Source organism: Protopterus annectens, chromosome 1.part1, assembly GCF_019279795.1.
Source record: "Protopterus annectens isolate FY-2018-M chromosome 1.part1, PAN1.0, whole genome shotgun sequence".
NCBI classification, from domain to species: Eukaryota; Metazoa; Chordata; order Ceratodontiformes; family Protopteridae; genus Protopterus; species Protopterus annectens.
In genome coordinates this window covers 1,461,013,885-1,461,035,662 of record NC_056726.1, presented here as the reverse complement: position 1 = coordinate 1,461,035,662, position 21,778 = coordinate 1,461,013,885, and the positions used below count along the sequence as shown (strand labels likewise).

The 21,778-nt window shown below is 42.3% G+C and overlaps 1 protein-coding gene across 1 annotated transcript in view; it reads right to left on the bottom strand.

Moving 5' to 3' along the window:
* Positions 1–775: 775 nt before the first annotated feature.
* Positions 776–21,778, bottom strand: part of ZBTB8A (zinc finger and BTB domain containing 8A) — a 174,450-nt gene continuing 153,447 nt past the window's right edge. Inside the window, exon 4 of the mRNA XM_044082445.1 lies at positions 776–2,467. Coding sequence (XP_043938380.1) covers positions 2,144–2,467 — 324 coding nt within the window. The 3' untranslated portion in view covers positions 776–2,143. The remainder of the gene's footprint in view (positions 2,468–21,778) is intronic.

The window sequence follows — 21,778 nt, the reverse complement described above, 5'->3', positions numbered from 1 at the left end:
GACTGGTGGAAAAGGGATGTTAGGTATTCAGACCGACAATCTGGAGATGTGTTCAGACTGGCAGCAAAGAAGTTCAGAGGACAGTATGTTTGGAAGTCACCTTCATGCCCTATGCTATGCGAGGAGTGTATGGGTGACGTTTGACGTACCTTAAAGCAACAGTAAGCTTTGGTGTACTGGCCAACGTCAGTTGCTTCCACAGCAGGGAATCCTGTAAGTAGTGAACACTCCAGCAGTGAATGTAAGGACATCTGACTTTTACACTCCTTATTTATAATAACCATAAAGAATGATGACAAAAAACATTATGTAAGCCAGAAAGGAAGCACATGTCACTAGTATGATACATGAAATCCTAACCTCACCAAAAGAAAAAATATCATTTTTCTTACTGAAATATCACTGAGGTTATCAGTAAAAACAATAAATACAGTTTTTCAACCAGTCTGCTTACCTGAGCCTAAAGAATGCTACACCACCCTATGTCTGCAAAGAGATGTTCTACAATCTAATGCAAAACACAAACACACACATTTAAATTGTTTTAAATTTTAAGCAGAACTTCATCATTATTCATGTTAAATCTTCTAGATAGCCAGGATGTACCCGTGTCAATCTTTGCACTGTATTCTTTTGCAGTTTAAGTGATGCAAACGTATGACTTTGTACTCTAAAAACCTGAAATGAAAATGCATGCAAGTACATGTACTAAGAACTTCATCAAATGGATATTCCTACCTATTTATCTACAACATAACACTGCAACGACATGAACTCAAATACTTCACAAGGCAGTTTATTATAATTTCCAACAAAGCAATCGATGCCAAAACAGCTTTAGCCATAAAAAGAACCACAAATTATATTTAATATTAAAGTGGATTGACAGAAGCATTAAAACGGCATACAGATAATTTTCTTTAAAAAATGTAAATTATAAATATGTATATTTACAATAATAATACACTATTTAAGATTATGTTTTAAATACAAATATTATTCAAATATTTTCTTCATTAATGGTTTATGGAAATTTTCTTAAAACATGTTTACAAAACAAAATAAGTCTCTGAAGTAAGTCATTAGAATGTATCATTTAATCTGAAATCAGTGAGATAATCTAGGAATGCATGTAGATTCAGTCATGGCAATCAACAAATAATAGATCCACAGGTGTGAGTCATGGCAATCAACAAATAATAGATCCACAGGTGTGAAGCTGCACTGGCTAGGAACTGCTCCAGTATTTTAATTTCTTTTGTCCAAAAAGCCCAAAGATGATGTGATGGGGGTTAATGTAAAGTCAATTTCAGCTCATCTTGACTAACCTGACAGGTTTGTGTTAGACACAGTATATCTAATTTCTCAAATGAACTGTTGTGTTGTAATAACAATTTGAATATTAAGGGGCACTGATTAGCAATGGCTTTCCAGTGTGGTTCTTGGTAGGGGTGCCTGTATGGAGTCTGCATGTCCTCCCTGTGGCTGCGTGAGTTTTCATCATAGGTGAAATAGTGGTCTTTTAAACTGCCCTAAAGTATGAGGGCAGTGTGACAACTAAGTGTATGCACGTTGTGCAGTAGGTTGGTACCCCAGTCAGAATGCAGTGCTACACCCTATACCCAAAAGGTGCCAGGAGATACCCCAGTTCCTTTATCACCCTGCCCTGGATTAAGCAGAAAATTAGGGAATGAATGAAATGAGTAACCAAATAACAATGGAAGGTATTATAATATAAGTATATGAAATGATTAGACATCACCATGGCCTACTCAGGGAGGACATGTGACAAATGAAACAAGAAATAGCTGTAACTGCTGTGGATCTAAAAGGTGAACCTAACATGGCTGCTTTCCTTAAATACTCATGCATTACACTGCAGGATGTGCATCTGGTAGGAAATTAACTTAACAATGCAATTGCTAACAGAGTATTTACATGAATAATCTTGCCCATTTGCAGACAAAAGTTGTTTTCTTTGCAAACCAATGTCCTACTAACAAAAAGAGAAAAAAAAAACAGAAAAACTCAGTGAAAAAATAAACATTATTAAACACCATCACTGTCCAATTTGGTAGCTGTGGGGACATTTACAGCATTTAATCATTTTCAATTAAGCATGTCAAAACTATGGTCTGTGCAGCTACTGGATGTTTGGTTTAACTTCCTTTTCTTCCACTGTGTCATCGTCACTGTCATCAACCTGTTGGATAACAAGGTCTGATGTATCGTCTATCAATTCGGCATCAGGACTGTGATCGTCTTCAAAGCTCCAAACAGACTCCTTCCCATGCTGGAATGATGCACAATCTGAGTCCAGGTCGACAGAAATGTTCTCCATGCCACTCTCTGCAAGGCACTCATTACACAACCTGTAGCGCCTCGTCCCCTCCTGCACAACCCGTCCAGTTAGCTCTGTCACATGACGTTTACATTTTCGGCAGATGGGCTTGCCAGCCTGGTGGATCTGAGGGGAAGAATTCAAAACCAAAAAATGTAACCGGCTGTTGATCACAAGAAGTTATTTCCAGTGCATATTTAAACAAAGTGCTACATAACACAAAAGCATACAGTCTGTCCTCCTCTACACCCACCCCTCTTCCCTCATCATCCCATCACTGAATACCGTTGTCCCTTTGTTACATGCACTGAATAGAGTGCCCACTTTGTTACATGTAAATTCAAACATACTACTGAAAGGTCCCAAAGATTTCTAAAAAAAAAATTAAAGGCCTTAATTCCTTCAACTATCCCGATACAACAGCATGACTCTCCTTAAGCTAAGTAGTCTACGGGTTGCTCCAAGGTGGTCTGTGTCTCACTTTTCGAGTCATGACAGAGCCAGTCCTAAAACTGACTTCCTATTTCTTCACAAACCCAGGGGCTTGTCCAGCCTTGATCAGCTTTATCATGTCACTACTTCCCACTCTACATTGCTTTATTACGAAATGGACCTACAACACTCCAAACTTCCATCACATACATGCACGCCACTCAAAATGATCACGCCATCTTAGTCTTTTCTTTCATAGGTTTATAGGAGATTACTAGGCTAAGGGCTTAACGGCTCTTACAAGCCTAGGTAATATAACCTGATTTTACCCAATATATGGCCACTAAGGGCAAAAGAATGGCATGGATTTGTGCCTGTGCACCGAGTATCTTACAGACTGCCCCTGTCCATAAGGGACATAGTACTACCTCAGGTGTGAATTTGCAACTCCCATACATTGATCCAAATTGCATTTGAAGAGGGCCATGGAAGAGCTTTGCTTAATGAGAATAGGAAACCTAATCCAAAGAAGAGGCAGTCTCTGAGACACATATCTGTCTCAACAGCATGTTTTCCTTGAGTCTCTGACTAACTTTATATCCCTACATAGGGTGACCCTCGTGCTGTTTGACTTGCGGATGTGTAGCAGCTCCATCAGGGCCAGCTGCGTTCATTTGGGTCTCTGGTGGCCTGACTGCTTCTTTTGTTTTCATCTGCTTTTACAGTTTTCTGAGATGCAGCGCCTGCATTTCCTTATATTTCCCTCACTACTACATTTTCTCCAAACATTTGCTGTTATCCCTATTTATTATGCACAAAAGACTGCTGATTTTGTGACGGGCACATGACTTTTTCTCATTGTTCTTCCTCTTTACGGCTTTGCATGCTTGTCAGGCATTTTGTAAGGTACAGTTAGACTATGCAGGTCTCAGCCTGTGTAAAATGCAGTGCTCTCATTTTGTAAGGTACAGTTAGACTATGCAGGTCTCAGCCTGTGTAAAATTCAGTGCTCTCATTTTGTAAGGCACAGTTAGACTATGCAGGTCTCAGCCTGTGTAAAATGCAGTGCTCTCATTTGTTATTGAATTTACCGTCTCCCTCAGTGTCTGTAACCATTTACTTCTGAATGATTACTCACTTTTAGAAAAATATGTTGTATCTCAATCTCTGTTTCAGAATACAAGACTGAAGACTGTGCGTGAATGGTTTCCAGTACTAGCTTATACAAGCATGCCCAAAGCAAGGTGCTGAGAATGACCTTGGACATCACAAAATAACGGCAGCCAAAATGTCCAGTTAACCTCTGGCACATATGAACACCACTATAGACACACGCGCACACACACACACACACACACACACACACACACACACACACACACACACGCACCTCCATTTTCTCTGCCAAACTACATATACCTTCTGTCATTTTCTTCTCCACCCTCTTCTCAAGGAAACAGTGGTCTGTACATGAATCCTATATGGACCGTGTAGCCATCTCACTCTTGGCCATGATCTACAGCACAACATCTCCTTCACCTGCTGCTGTGTCACTCCGAATCATCTTTTCATAAGAATGCTAGTTTAGCCCCCTCTTTTTTCTACCTTCCTTGTCCCTCTTGTGTACATAATGTACCCTGATATTCTAATATCAGATGATGTTTCTAGAAATAAAAAGTACGGATAAGTGCTCAACTTAACAGCAGATTGTTAATTTCTTTTTGTCTTTTTGGTGCATGTCGCTTGTAATATGGTTAACCTCTGGTAATTTCCCAGTCTATCAGGACACATTACAGAGGTTAGCACTGCTGGCTCACAGAACTCGAGTCTTCATTCTGTTCCCACGTAAGGAATATTCTCTGCTAAGTTTACATGCCTTCTCTGCAAGTGGGCAAACTGGCATTACTCCAAATTGCCAGTAAACGTGTGTGTGTGTGTGTGTGTGTGTGTGTGTGTGTGTGTGTGTGTGTGTGTGTGTGTGTGTGTGTGTGTGTGTGTGTCCTGCAAACCTCCCAATTTCTCTGGTCAAGAATTCTGAGTGCAGCCAACATCCAACTTCTTTGCTCAAGAATGTAAGAGAGAGCCAAAAGCAATGCAGGATACAAATGCCCCAAATCAGGGACACTTTTTTAAATATGATTCCAATTCACTTAGAAAGTTTATATAAGTTTATATAACAACATTTGTATTAATATGTATTTTCTGACCACATTAATGATTTACTGTAATTCTAAATGACTTACCAGAAAAATCAAAACATTAAAAGGGAAATGGCAAAAAATATGAGGCAAAAAGAGGGGCGTTACGCAAAAGTCTGCACAACTGGAAAGTATGATGCCACGTCATGTACTGGCATCCTGTCCAGAAGTGGTTCTTGCCTTATACACAGTGCTTTTTGGAACTGGCTTCGGCTCCCCCATAACACACAAAAGTATAAACTCAGAAAAGCAAAATAAATAAGAAAATAATCTTTAGATGTGTTTGTATATGTGTGGCCACTAGGTGGTAGCATATGCTTGTATATAAAACAGCCTTAAGGACGGCCACGGACTTTGGAAGTCCACACTGCAGAATACAAGTGACAGAAGTGACACAATGAAAATCAAAAGACACAGCTGACTCTGAACACATTCCCTTCTAGGCTGACATACAGCATTGCGATCTAAAGGCAATTTTCATTTAACCCTAACATGTTCCTGACCAGGATTCTGGTCATTACTGTTTTCATAACTATGCCATGGAGTTAAAAAAAAAAAAAAACAGCCCTACTACACAGAAGTAGAAAACTTAACTGTTTTCACACAATCACTATTTTACAATACTTCCTTCACACAACAACTTCCATTATAGCCTTCCCTTAGCTAGGGCAGGATAAAAAACCTGTGCACCATTTAATACCCACACTACAGACTGAACCTATACTATTTACATATTACACAACATCAGACCACCAGACACAACAGACTATGGGAATAACACATGTAATAGTAACAGGAGCACACAGAAAATAAGGAAGAGGAAGGGATCCAATACTAATAAGACAAAGGGGGAAATATCTTATTTTTGTAACTGTAAAGGTATGCAAGACTCAAACTCTTTTTGCCCAAATTTTGAGGCTACGGATAAAAACAAGGTAACTGAAAATTTTCATTCAAAATAATATTATGCATTACCTTTATAATAAAAACATTGTTGTATAACACAGTACAAGGCTTAATGCGAATCACACCCCACAGTTCTGAAACTCACCTAGCTGAAATGATAGGGTCCAGAAGTGCAATTTTCTAAGTTTAGAACTTCAGAGGCACAAGGCAGCTGTTAATTTCACGTAAGTAGGCAGAGTTTTTCAAAACACACAGAATTTATTTTCATACAAACATCCGATCTGCATAAGCAACATCACCATAGCTCAGACTTAGAACACAATGTTGCAAACCTGCTATGTGGTACAGAGGGCAGGAGTCCTGACTGTGGCCAGCTGACCTGGGTTTCATTAGCATCATAGCCATCTTAGCAGCCAGTGTGCACACTAGTGGGCATACTACATGGTGAGATTTAATGGTGAAGTTCAGGAAACCACCACTAGTACTTCAAGGAGAGAGGCACGGCTGCTTGAGAATAAACACCCCTTGCTAAAGTGAGGGGATGCTCTTTATTACAACTTACTGCATGTTCCCTCCCTAACTTTTCACCAGACGCATGTGGGGGATAGGGCAGTGTACATAAAAGCTGCCCCAATGGCTACCTAAATGACAACCCCTCTGGCTCTCTCCCCAGTGATGGGGAACAAATAATTCAACTGATGGACAGAGAGTCTAATGGTTGCTAGGTTGTGGGGGTAAACAGAAAAGAAAAGAAAATGTTGCAAAAACATACAATCACTGAAGCAGGTGATGTTATGCAAGTGTGCCATAAAGATGGTGCTGCTATAAAAGTCCCAACAAAAAGAAATAATGACAGGCTTAATCTCGCTCTCCTTAAGAAAGTCCTTTATTAGCACTTTGTATGGTCATTCAACATTCATTATGCCCTATTCCTTCTTAAAGTGCCTTGAGTAGCCCAAGGGGCGAGGCTTCATTCTAACTGATGTGCTGCTTGCCTTTTAGCAGCTGACCACACGATACCACAACTTTTTTGGGTTTGGATGATCTCTTTTATTCCAGTGGTAAAGTCTTTGTACAGTTAACTGCCTCAACCACAGAGTAGTTACCCGAAGGGTGTCATGTTTTGGGTCACAGCTGTGAGCTCAGATTTGAGCACACACTGCGGCTGAGGTAGCTAACTGTATAAAACCTGTAACTGAAAAACAAGACAGAAACATACCATTGCAAACTCCTTTCTGACTTATCTACCAGATTTATTCCATATAATGGTGGTCTCAGTTAAGGCTTTTTATGTCCAATTTGCAACTGTTTCTGATCTATGAAATATGCTGTGACTTTATCTGTTACTATGCACAGCAATATCCGATGCATTCTCCCTGAAATGTACTTCAGCGTTGACTTCACTGAGGGAAATGTAACTTCAGTGTATGCAATTAATGCTGTCTATATACTACATGTAAGCATGTGAGACCTAAAAATGTAAAAGCAAGCACTGCATCTAGTACTATATTTACAAATCCAACATCATCTTTGTCCAAAATCAATTAAGTACATTCCTACAGAAATTGAATCATCTCTAGTAACCCAGTTAAAATTATAGCATGCCTAATAAATACAGTCATTTTCCTCTTTCAACAGCATACCTTTAAGTCTCACTATTACAATGGACTCTACTGAACTCTCCATTGCAATGTCTTAACTCTCCTTGTGGGGAAGGTGCAACTGCAGGACATGCTTTCACTTTTCCAGCTTTGTCATCAGAGTCTGAGTCATAACCTCATTTTATCAGCTTTCATGTTTTTTGTCAAATACAGCTGGAATTATACAGTTAGAAACATAATTCTGTTAACAGTGTTAAAGGTACAGGCGGGAGTTTAAGACATGTGGAATTTATTTTCTTGCAGCCATCTGATATTCATAGGTAACACCAGCACTCAGAACACACTGCTGCAAAAACATGCAATCATTACTATAAAGGAGGTGTTACTGCACTGGTTCAACAACACAATGGCTCAAATGGAGGGTTTATTCAGTTTACAGAGCACACTTCAAATCCAGGGTTATAGTGAGATTCTTCCCTATGATTAAAAAAGTCAAACACAGATTCCTTGGATAAAGAGAAAAAAAGAATCACGACAGACTGATAAGAGAACAACCACATAATGAAGAGCAAGACAATCCGCAATTATTAAAGATACATGATAAGCATTCTAAGATCAGACGCAAACTGATGTGTGATGGAGAAAGGTGTTAAAATGATATCAAAAAGGAGGATATCACTTCCATTTTTAAAATGGAAAACTTTCAAGTAATGCATCTTCTAGGCTGTTGTACAATACAAGAAACTCCTGTGGGGAAAAAAACAATAAGGAATGAAACTATTCATCGCCAGACATTCGGGTGACCTCTGTGAAGACCAAGGTGAAGCACTTTCCCCACCTGGAGGAAGAGAAGACCTATTCTGGAGAAGCACAGCAAACAGAGGCTGTAAAGGACAGAAATAAGTTATGAAATATCATACAGGCATCTTCTTATAAGGCCTTAAAGATAAGACTGTAAACCAGTGACTTTCAGAGAAAGCCATACAGATAGTGGTTGTAGCAGTGCTGTATAAGCAGCCCAGAGTCATGCTCAACAAACACGAAAGATTAACTTTTGGGGTGTAAAACAAATATACCTCAGATGTCTTCTACATGTTTATTAACTAGCAGAAGATGTATGGACTCAACTAACAATCAAAATCCAAATGAACCTGTCTGTTCAGACTGGTGAAGTAGTGCAGTCACCTAAAAGAAACACTGCACTGAGTCAAAGGTTCACTGACAAGGCCAGATCCTTCTTAATCGTAGCTATCATGCACAGTCAATAAGAATGGATTCCCCTGGTTTACATACCCGAAATATTCTTTTTCTCTGGGCTGTAGCAATCCACCCATCCAACTCTTAACTAATGAATGGACAGGAGGAATCTCCCTGTCCAAGAGATGAACCATTTGACCCAAAGACTTCTCACATATAATGCTGAAATCTGCTTATATGTAATCCTGAATTTTAAACCATTATAATACTGGCGATGTGCCCTACATGTGAAGGAAAACTCCTGCTGTTAACACTTTCATGGACTGACAGAAACAGAGAATGTTTTCTTCTTTACTTCTTCTTTTTGGTAAGACGTACTTTTTCTTGAACTGTAACCAGAAAAGCCTCTAAAAAATGGTGTTGGGAAGTTATGAAGTGTTTGAGCGCAATACGTCCGGAATCTACAAACAGAATAACATGCTGTAAATGTTGGTCGAAAACCAAAACAGCAACTGAATAAAACTGCCAAAAACTAAAAACTCAAGATCAGGTAAAACACAGGGGATCTGGACAAAATTACTTTTTTTAGCATTTTCGTTCTTAATTAATTAGAACAACTTATTTTCTGAAGAAGTTCTAATTAATTAAATAAGAATGAAATCTCTAAAATTTTTATTCAGATCCTCTGATCCTCCCAGTCTTGAGTTTTAGTTTTATGCTGTAAATGTTCCAAAACTACTCTCAAGTGAACTTAAACCAAACATTGCCCAGACGAGGGTATATGTAAAATAAATCTTAAACTGACAGCTGTTACAGCCAGTAAATTACATTTTCAGAATGCTTGTGGAGCTACAGAAAGACCAAAGAGAAACACTGCAAACTGACGATGCTCACTTCCTAGTTGAAATAAAAGGAATTTCCTGTAAGGATGAAAGTTTCAAACATGCTAAGAAGCACGGCTTAGATCCAAAGATGAAAGTGAAGCCATGACATGGCTGACTTCTATGAAACAGTCACCATGGATGAGCGGAAGACTGTGCACACTGCCTAGCTTGACCTAGCCAAAGCCTTTGACACTATTTCCCACTCGGGCATAATAGATAAACTCTCTCAGCTAGGCATCAACCCGTATGTTACCGGATGGGTAGATAAATGGCTCACTCATAAAAGCCACTCAAAGTTGGGAAAGCCACCTTTAGTAGTAGACCCGTAACAAGTGGAGTACCTGAAGGATTGGTCTTGGGGCCTCTACTGTTTGAGATATACTTTTCTGAGGTGGTCTGTGGCTGACCAAGTTTGCAGATGACTGCAAGCTGGGCACGATCTTAAATTCCCCTAGTGATGTTGTGAACATCCTCCAGGAGCGTCTTACCCAAACTAATGACTGGTGCCAGAAGCATGGTCTGCTAAGAAATGCATCATTATCCCCTTTGGGGAAAATGTCATCCACACTAATTATCACATTAATAACAATGTACTAAGCATGCAATCAGACATCAGGGACTTGGGCACCCAGGTTGATAGCAACCTGACTTTTGACCACCACGTTGCCTCCATTGTACGCAAGGCTTTCTACATGGCCCACCTCATAAATAAGGGTATTTCATCCAGGAACAAGGAGGTCATAACATCCCTGTACTCCTCCCTTATCAGACCCATTATCGAGTACAATACCCCCTTCGACATGTATCTTGCCAAGCACATGCAGCAGTTGGAGAGAACACAGAGGTTCCTGACCAGGAAACTCCAGGGTCTCAAACACTTATCCTATACAGATAGGCTAAAAGCCCTGTCCCTCTACTCAGTCTCATACAGACTGCTCAGAGGTGACTTGTGTCTGGCATACAAGGCCATTTCAGACCCAGCCTTGATGGAGTTGATGCATATCCGTAAGACAAACTCCACTCATGCAACCTGAATGCAAGGCCTTAACCTGGTCTGTGACATTAATAGAACTTGTTGGTGGGATTGATTTGTATCCCAAAGACTCCCCTGTCTGGAATAGACTCCCTTTCCATGTCAAGCAGAGTACCTCTCTAGCCCTCTTTAAGAGGAACCTGGACGACTGGATGGGAAACAGAAAATATAGCCCTGGGTTCCCACCTGTGTCCTTGCTGGACAGGGGAAACAGGTGCTGACTTTGAGGGAACAAGGGAGAAATTCTTGGCTAGGTTTATAAGGGCCTCTGGGCCAACAGCCTAGTATCATCCTATGACCCTATGAATTTTTGAACTCTCAAGTGTTTGCAGAGATCAGAAAGACTTAAAACGTTTTCAATAACCCTTTTTTTTTGAGATGAGAAATAAATGAAAACAAAAAACTGTTCTGCTGTAAGGTAAGTGAACCATCCAACAATTTTCTCAAAAGTGCAGAAGTTAGGGGTTAGCATAATGTTTAAGGTGTTTACCTCACAAACCTATGACAATGTACTACCTTTTTATCTTTTAGGAATCAACAAGGAAGCTTTGACAAGATCTTCTGTAGCAATCCCTCTGAAGCATTTTCAGAGCCAACACCTTTGGAAAGGTTTTTCTACTTCTGAATGAATTTTGACACCATCCCTCTAGAGTGTAGCTACTTTGGATGCAAGATGCAGATGAAAATAAAAAGAACAAGACAAGATCACAATGTTCCTAAAAAGGTAAGGAGTAATTCAGAAAAGTGATCCCGTTTTGATAAAAAATATCAGACCTAGTAAATCCTTTAATTTCTTTGGGCTCCTCAGTTAGAATAATAGCCTGGTCTGTAATGAGAACACTGCCCATAAAATACAGTCATAGAGCTATACTCTTGACTGCAGATGTCTGAAGAAGGTCACTGCTGCAGAATAATTCCTTATCCATTGGCACCAGCTGTAGGTCAGCACAAATCTGTCATCTTGGCTTCCAATGGTCTTGGACTCCACAGTGCAAGCTGGATTCATCCCTAAACCAGAATGTTGGCTGATGTTCTGTCAAGAGAGATAGCAGACCCCAATAATTTCAGTTCAGTTTTTGTAGAATGGCCACCAATGAGCCTGCCTTCTTATACATGCAAATACAAACAGCCCTGGTCCCTGGCATGTAAAGCCTTAGAGGGAAAAAAAGGTTATTTCTTCTTATCATCACAGCTTCTGCAGTGAGAAACCCAAGATGCTGCTAAGGGCTCCAGAGGATGACTTCCGAAAGTAACAGAGGAGTACTCACCTTACAGCTTGTACTAAATGCTTTGCCTTAAACTCCCTACTCTCTCATGGCACAGGATATGAAGCCACTAGAAAAACAGAAACAGAAGGGTGGTACCCTATACTACAGCTGTTGCACTACTCAAACATCTATGGTTACATAACTGTACTATGTCATCACACAAGTCATTGTTGTACTATAAATCCTTGTCCATGGCAAGAATACTAAAGCAGTAACTTTCCCCACAAAGGAAGAGGACATCAGATCGGACCTTGCAGGATGGCTGTGAAAAGCTTACCCTGTTTGTCTGAAAGTCCATCTTGTATCTGGTAGTGCATGAAATAAGTGGGTTTTGCAATCCATGTGACTACTTCCCAGATAATCTGCACTGACACATTCTTGAAGAAGGCTATTAAAATTCAAAACAATCTAGTCTAACCTAGCCTAATGCCATAGCCCAGGGGATCTTCCTTGTGAAACCTCTGTAAACCCTCTCTCACACATCCACAGTAACTCACCACAATACAGGTCTGGGCCACATGGCTTTGCAAATTCCAAACATCTTTGTAGCCAGCTTGGTAGTTATGGACATCTTAAGGCAATGTAACGATTATCTTACGCCCACAGACAACTATTTAATCCTGAAGGAAATGGACACAGTATGTGAGAGATGTACATATACAATTTCATTGGAAGTAAATATCTCACATAAAAAGAAGGTTGTCAGAAACACACACACACACACACACACACACACACACACACACACACACACACTACATCCACTACACAGTGTCCAACACACACAGAACAACTTAGAATAAGGTACTCAATATTCCCAAGCCTCAAGAGACCTCCTACATTTACAAAATGCAATGCTTATCCTCAGAAAACTCAAACATTCACCAAAATCACCACTAATCATCACACATACACCTACAACCAGTGCAGCCCCAAAAGCAAAGCCCATAAAACAAAGACACTACCCAGGACTCCACTGTACAACATAGAGCTGCCCCACTCCCACTGTACAACACAGAGATGCCCCACACTCCCACTGTACAACACAGAGATGCCCCACCCCCACTGTACAACACAGAAATGCCCCATTCCCACTGTACAACACAGAGATGCCCCACTCCCACTGTACAACACAGAGACACCCCAATCCCACTGTACAACACAGAGATGGCCCATTCCCACTGTACAACACAGAGATGCCCCCCCCCTCAACAGCCTGAATAAGGAGAAGACAACGGTTAGCCAGGATCCACCAAGTCACACATGCACTAAAGTCACTACACCACAGGTACCAGTATGGTTCTATCATAGTCCACGTGGGTACAAATGACCTCAACGTACCTACCTGGATGATATGAAGACAGGCATAACTGATCTCTCAGGCTGTATGTGCCTTGCATTGAGCAGTATTCTATCTTCACCAGGGATAATGACCGACTTCAATAACTAGCTTAGTTTTGACGTCATTCTAGGGGGATACAATATGTCTCAGCGTGGGAAGACATGGTTAACAGACCATGTTGCTTTGCCAAGGATGGTCTGCACCTGTACTCCCTAGGCTTCTGAAAACTGGCTAAAACTTCATCCTTCCCTAGAGACTTTTTTAGGCAATGTTAAATTGACAAACCTACCAACATAATAAATGAAACCCAACGGAACCATAAGGTATTACTGCTCAATGCTAGGAGCTTAAACAAAAAACTCCACATGACAAAAGGTGGAGGAATTTCCAGCTACATTAACAAGTATACCTCTAGAGTAGTTAAACAGGATGATGCCCTGGAGTTTATTCACCTGCAAATCACCACAAAGTCCCATACCATATCTTAGCAAGCTAAAGGTCACCTTCTATGTCCCAAGAAACCCACAGCTCATACTTAGGTTGGATGGTGAGTGTCTCCAGTAGTTCTAACACCCTATTCATGGGGGACTTTAACCAACCCTCTACAGATTGGGAAACCCACACTGTCTCAAATTTGCAAGTACAAACACTCCCAGACTTTATCAGCACAAATATCCTTGACCAGCTAGAATCTCTAGTGGGTGTGTGCACTAACATACCGGACCTGGTACTCAATAATATAGAAGAGCACTGCACTCCCCAGTGTTATGTCCTCACTTGGAACATCAGACCAAAAAGCGGCCTCCTTCAAAATAAATATCAGATTGGTAATCCTAATAAACCCTACATGGGAAAAAAGTCATAGCCAAAATCAGGAAGAGCATCTCCCATATAGGTTCATAAATAATTACTAGGCTAATGGCACAAGAGCTTTTACAAGCTTAGCCAATAATACCCAGGATATGACGATATTATATCTTAAATCCCCATGTATGAGATGGGGTAGAATCGGAGTAATGGGCCATAGGGTGTTGGAGCCCCAAGTCATTTTATAGACTTCCCTAGTCCATAAGGGAACATGGGCAGTACCCTGAGAGTGATGAGCCGTAGGGTGTTGGAGCCCCAAGTCATTTACAGACTGCCCCAGTCCATAATAGACATGGGCAGTACATTGGGAGTGAATTTACAATTCCCTATCCATTAATCCAAATTCTTTTGAAGAAAGTGAGGGACAGGTTTTGTTTTACAAAGATGGGAAGTTTATTTCATACACAAGGTAGTCTTTGAGATAAGAATCTCTCTCTCCAGCAAGTTCTGCTAGTCACAAATAAAGTAAAGGTCCATGACATGCAAAATCCTCGAATATTTTTTCTTGCAAATGTGTAACATTTTCAACAGGGCTGGATCAGAGAATGCCTTGTTGGTCAGGCATAAGTCACCTCTTAATAAACAATATGAGATGGAGTAAAGGGATAGGGAGATTAGTCGGTTCACATAAAAAAAGAAGTTATGTACCTACCATAACGTTCCATATTAGTTGTCTTCATCTCGCCTTCGTTCTTGCTGGTTGGGATCGGAGCCGATCCTCGGCTCCGACTCGGCCATCTTCAATAGCTCGAGAGCTGTTTACTGGCTCGAGGCTACCCCTTATCCCATGATGCCTAGCGCTAGCTACCCAGATCTCATTTGAAATAGCTAACCCAGACATAGCTATAGGAGGAAACCCCTCCAAACAAATGGTTGCACATACCTGTCCTACTGTCTAAGTCAGTAAAGGAAACAAACCAGCAAACACTCAGCCAATGAAAAATTGAACTCCTCTTGGTTCAACAGGATAGGGGGATGGAGGGGGGATGCAAGAAAGAAGGCGAAATGAAGACAACTAACATGGAACGTTATGGTAGGTACATAACTTCTTTCTGTTAAGTTGTCAATCTCGCCTTCATTCTTGCTGGTTGGGACAGCGTCCCTAGCACCTACAATCCTGGGTGGCTCATTGGAACAGACTCTTCAGAACAGTGGAACCAAAGCTAGTTCTACTTCTGGAGACCACATCCAACTTGTAATGAGAAATAAAGGTATGAGGATTTGCCCACGTAGCGGCGGCACAGATAGAGTCCATGGGCAACCTAGACTGGAATGCTACAGATGTGGCTAAAGCCCTGGTAGAATGACCTTTCGGTTTGATTGGCAAGTCTTTGTTCGTTAGTTGGTAGATAAAGGTAATGATATGAGACAACCACCTGGATAAGGTCACTTTGGAAACTAGGAGACCCTGTTTGCCCCGAGCATAGGAAAGGAAAAGTTGGTCAGACTTCCTTATATCCTTTGTCCTATGCAGATAGAAATGCAACTGTCTATGAACATCCAGTTGATGTAACTTGTATTCTGCCTTGTTGGTGTGGTTAGGGAAAAACACAGGTAGGTCTATAGACTGATTCAAATTGTTTTCTGAGCAGACCTTTGGAAGAAAAGAAGGATTAGTCCTCAGAGCAACCTTGTCCTTATGAAATACTAAGTTTGGAGGACAGACGGATAGTGCCTGAAGTTCAGAGACACGTCTGGTTGAAGTAATAGCTACCAGAAAGAAAGTCTTCCAAGATAAAAACTTAATGGAGCAGGAAGCTGCCGGTTCAAAAGGAGGCATAATTAATGAGTTTAGTACCAAATTAAGGTCCCAAGGAGGAGGGGGATCTCTCACTGGGGGTCTAAGGAGAGTAGCCCCTCTTAGAAACGCTTTACATAGCTTATGAGACATAATGTTGGCATTAGAAAAAACGACATGAAAATTTGAAATGGCTGCTAATTGAACCCTGATTGTAGCAGAAGCGGATCCTGAATGAAAGAGTTCTATTAGGAACTCCAAGATCTCATGGAGAGGGGCTGTGAAGGGATCTATATTTCTATCCTCTGCCCAACAAGACAAACGTTTCCATTTACTAGCGTAAATCCTTCTAGTGGCCGACTTATGGGAGGAAACAACAATGTCGCGAACGGCTGGAGAAATACTGGGAAGCCTGGCTAAGGTTGGAAGTCTGGAATCGGATCCAGAGTCCAAGGCCGCTTGAGAAGGTAATGGTGCAGAAAAGGGAACCATATCTGTCGAGGCCAGTGAGGGGCAATGATGATCATTTTACAACCCAACGACATGGCTTTCTGAATGAGTTTCGGTATCAGGAGAAACGGAGGGAAAGCATAAAGAAATCCCTGAGGCCAATCGTGGACTAGAGCGTCTCTGGGAGGGTGACCACGAAGCGGAAGAAGGAAGAAGTAGCTGCTGCATTTGCTGATGAAGGGGGTGGCAAAAAGGTCGCAGCAAGGCTGACCCCATTTGCAGAAGATTAAATCTGCAACTACCTGATTCAGAGACCACTCGTGAGGCATGAGAATAGCTCTGCTGAGCCTGTCCGCTATGACGTTGGACATCCCAGAGATGTGCGTTGCAATCAGAAATCATTGGGAGGAAATTGCCCACTGCCAGAGTCTGAGGGCTTCTCGACATAGGGGGGTAGGACCTGGTTCCCCCCTGCTTGCTGATGTACCACACCACTGACATGTTGTCAGTTTGAATTGCAACGGTCCCTGAAGGAGAGCCCTGAAGAGCTTGCAACGCTAGGAGCACAGCTCTCATCTTTAGGACATTTATATGCAGATGGTACTCGTGAGCCTGCCAAGTGCCCTGGACTGTCCTTCCCTGATAATGCCCCCCCCCACCCTATCAGGGAGGCATCCATGGTCACTGTAGCAACCGGAGGAGGCTGAATGAAGGGTCTGCCCTGAATCACTAGTGGGGAGACCATCCACCAGGAAAGGGGTCTTTTACATGCTTCTGTGATGATCATCATGTGAGACATGGGGAGCTGTTGAAAGGACCACTGTGTGAACAGAAGCCACTGCAGGATTCTCATGTGGAAGCGGGCCAGGGGTATCAGAAGAATTGCCGCCGCCATAGAACCTAGACTCTGAAGGACGTACCTGACTTGCACTCTTTTGCACTGCATGAGGACATGAACCTGCTGGCGAATAGTGGACACCTTGTCCAAGGGTAGTTTTGCAGACAAGCTCCTTGTATCTAAGTTTGCTCCTATATGAGTAATAGATTGACAGGGCAACAAGGCAGATTTTTCGAAATTTATGGTAATGCCTAGCTGGGAGCAAATTGAGATTGTATAGTCCCTGGCTTGAAGGAGTTGATGCCTGGTAGTAGCAGTAAGGAGCCAGTCGTCAAGATAGGGAAATACCTGGAATCCTTGAAGCCTCAGGTGAGCCGTGACCACTGCCATACATTTGGTGAACACCCTGAGGGCTGTGGTGAGACCAAAGGGCAGAGCTCTGAAATGGTAATGACTGGCTCCCAGCCGGAAGCGAAGGAACCTCCTGGAGCGTTATTTTGATGTGACAGTACGCATCCTGGAGATCTATAGAGCACATCCAATTGTCCTGACCCAGAAAGGGTAGAATGGACTGTAGCGTGACCATCCGAAACTTTGTTCTTTGAACAGACTTGTTCAGTCTGCTGAGATCCAAAATAGGTCTCCAGTCCCCTGTCTTTTTTGGTACCAAAAAGAACCTTGAGTAAGTTCCGGATCCATGTTGGTCTGCCGGGACTTCCTGGATGACTCTTTTTTCTAGCAGTTTTGAAACTTCTACAACTGCTTGGTCCCTCAGATTGGGTGGAACATCTGGGAGGGACTTGCATGATGGTAAAGGGAGCTGAACAAAAGGAATTCTGTATCCTCTGGATATTATTTAATGTACCCATTTGTCTTGCATTATGCTTAGCCAGGGTTTTGGGTACAATGAAAGCCTTCCCCCGACTGCCTCCAGAGACGGACAGTCGGGCAACACCCCCAGGGATGTTGGAAGGGCTTGTCAGAGAACGATTCTCTACTGCCCTGGTTCTACGGACCCCCTCTGCCACGAGGGCGGCGTGTGTTATTATTGTTATTTCCTCCTCTGCCCCTGGAGGAAAAATCACTACGTGTGTCAGGCGAAGATCCCTGGGATTTCCGAAACCACATCTTTCCACTCTTCTGACCCTTGGGGTATGGTCTAGAGGGAGTGGAAAAATGGACTCCCACGGCAGAGAGAGTCTTGCCTTCCTGTTCACACCTAGTAAGAGTGTCTTTCACCTGTGGTCCAAAAGGAAAGGAACCGTCAAAGGGAGTGTTGGTGAATGACGCTCTGAAGGGTTCCGCAAAATTACACAGCCGCATCCATGCATGTCTCCGAAGTGCCACGCCTGTGCCTGCATGGCAGATAGAGCAAGAGTCCTGCAGGTGTACAGAGCCTAGACAATACATGCAAGAAGTGTGCCCATCTGTCAGAGACATCTTCTGACAGCAGGAGTCACACTTCTTGAATCCCGGCACTTTGGATTCCTTAGACATTACCACACAACCACAAATAAGACAGAATGTACTACAAGATAAGGATATATCTTATTATATATATATTTTTTTTTTTAGGAATTAGGAAGCCTCTAACTAAAACAGCTACCTAAAACAAGGATAAAGAAGAAAATTCTACAGTGTAAGCTATCGGATAGGGAAAAGGGGGAGGTGGCGGAGGGGAAGAACTCTCTAACTAAAACGAGTTCTGAAAAGCCCACAAAAAAAACCCACTAAACTATCACAACCAGTTAGCGACTACTAGACAAATACAATAAGGACAGAAAAAAATCCCTAATCTGATTGAAAAGGCAGTAGAAGAAAAATATACGAGCCTTAGCCAGTACCACGAACCTCGCAGCTGAAGCGGCAAACAAGATCTGGGTAGCTAGCGCTAGGCATCATGGGATAAGGGGTAGCTTTGAGCCAGTAAACAGCTCTCAAGCTATTGAAGATGGCCGAGTTGGAGCCAAGGATTGGCTCCGATCCCAACCAGCAAGAACGAAGGCGAGATTGACAACTTAACATCATGTATCCTACTCTTTGTATTTTTAGCGAGAATTCTCTGGGGCTACTCCAATTGGTGTAAATGCCTGGTTAGATACATGCAGGAAAAAGCATTGTACTACATTATGGGCCTGAAGACGGCCGAGTACAAAGACACTATGACTTGACCTTGATGCCATGCCTTTATCTATACATTAAGTCATATGGAAGGATTTCCTCACTACCCTAGCTACCTGGGGGTCAAAGGTTAGGTTATTATCTGTGTTCTTAGGCCCCTTACCACTAGATGAGATGCACTATCAATATTATAATTTGCAGGGATATCGGATTTACCAAACAGGTATGATTATGCATTCTTTAGCATTCAGTCTCAGACCATGGTTTTGGCACCAGTCATTTGTTATTTTTAGGCCTGTATTTAGGAAATCTAAATGGGAACACTCAGATCTGCTCTGAGTTACAGCATAATGGCAATAAAGATACGGAACCAACTGATATTGCCAACATCCTAGCAGATAGGTTCAGTGCTAACTTTACCCCCCTCTCACCCCCTAGAGGGCCCATCTCTATACCTGAAGAATGCAAAGTTCCTATAATCACGGCTGCACAAGTAAAAAACACACTCTCCAAAGCCAAGAACACAGCATCCATGGGACCTGACAACATCCCAGGCTGCGTTCTACAAGAACTACAGAATGAACTGGCACCCTACCTAAATACCATGTTCAATCATAGCCTCACCTTAGGCTTTGTACCCACTGAATGGCGCACCGTGACAGTTATCCCACTCCACAAAGGGGGAGCCACGATGGACCCCGGGAACTACCGCCCCATTAGCCTGATGAGCCTGGTCTGCAAGGCCATGGAACGTATCATCATGGAACTCATAAACAAAGACATTGGCAATCTCCAGACTCTGGACCCTACACAGTTTGGATTTGTAAAATGCAGATCATGTCTCCTAAACCTGATTGACTTCTTTGAAGCAGTCACCAAAGCCATAGATCAGGGTAAAATGGTTCACACAGCTTATCTAGATCTCGCCAAGGCTTTCGACACTATCCCCCACTCTGGAATTATAGATAAGCTCACTAAACTAGGTATAAATCCCTATGTCACAAGATGGGTTGCCAACTGGCTCATGGACAGAACCCACACTGTGAAAGTAGCGGATTCCAAATCCGACATCAGACCAGTGACAAGTGGAGTACCACAGGGTTCAGTCCTGGGTCCTCTCCTGTTTGGTATCTACTTCTAAGTGCAGGCCAACACAGAAGGTCTTTGGCTAACAAAGTTTGCAGATGACTGCAAACTAGGAGCCATAATCGAAACTCCTAACGATGTGGACAAACTACAAAAGGGCCTCAATGAGACAGATAACTGGTGTCAAAGCCATGGCCTGAAGCTCAATGCCAAAAAGTGTATTGTCATCCCCTTTGGTAAAAACTCTGTACCCATGAACTACCACATAGCTGGTAGTCTACTTAATGCCGAAAATGTGATAAGAGACCTTGGGACACAGGTGGACAGTAGTCTCTCCTTTGATAATCACATCGCCACAGTGGTCAGGAAATCCTTTTTTGGCTCATCTCATCCAGAAAAAAGAGGTCATTATTTCCCTCTACTCATCACTCATTAGACCCATTATAGAGTACAATGCACCTTTGGTATGCACCTCACAAGACATCTACAACAACTGGAAAGACCACAGAAATACCTCACAAAGAGGATTACTGGCCTCAAACATATGCCCTATGCAGACCGTCTCAAAAAACTACAGCTTTACTCCATCGCATATCGCCTACTCAGGGGCGATCTCTGCCTAACATACAAAGCTATGTCAAACCCAGAGCTGTTGGACATGCTCCACTTAAAGAAATCCCAATCCCTCCGAGCTACATGTTCTAGGGACCTTAACCTTGTCACCACAATAAAAGGAACATGCTGGAGGGAAAGATTCCTGTCCCAGAGACTTCCCATACTCTGGAACAGACTACCTATATATGTCAAACAGAGCTCCTCATTAGCACCCTTCAAGAAAAATCTTGATGATTGGATGGGAAATGGGAAATTCACCCCAGGGATCACTTCTGTGGCTCTGCTCGACAGGGGCACAGGAAAATAATTTTCTTGGGTGGCGAAAGCCAGGGTACATTATTTGGCTAGGCTTGTATGGGCCCTAGGGCTGATAGCCTAGTACCTACCTATGAACCTATGACAACATCATTTGGGGACTTGACTGAGAACTTGGTAAGCCAGAGGCCCCAACACTGGCCTTAACTTCAGAAAAGTATATAATAAACAGGAGGGATTCCAACAGTGGGCCCTGTGGGACGCTGCTAGTAACAGGTTTCTTATTGGAAGTGGATTTGCCTATCTGGACAACATGTGTCCTGTCAGTGAGCCAGTCTGCTACCTACCTGACAACGTAGGCGTTTATGCCTAACGCAATAAGTTTATCTATGATCCCAGAGTGGGTGATGGTATCAAAAGTTTTGGCCAGGTCTATATAAGCACTGTGTGCCATTTTACTCTCATCCATAATCCTGGTGACTTTCTTGAAGAAGTCCACCAGATTCAGCATGTAAAATCTCCATTTCACAAAGCCAAACTGGGTCTGGTCCAGTGTTTGGAGATTTCCTATGTTGTTATTGATAAGGGCCGTGAATGGTCAAGCTT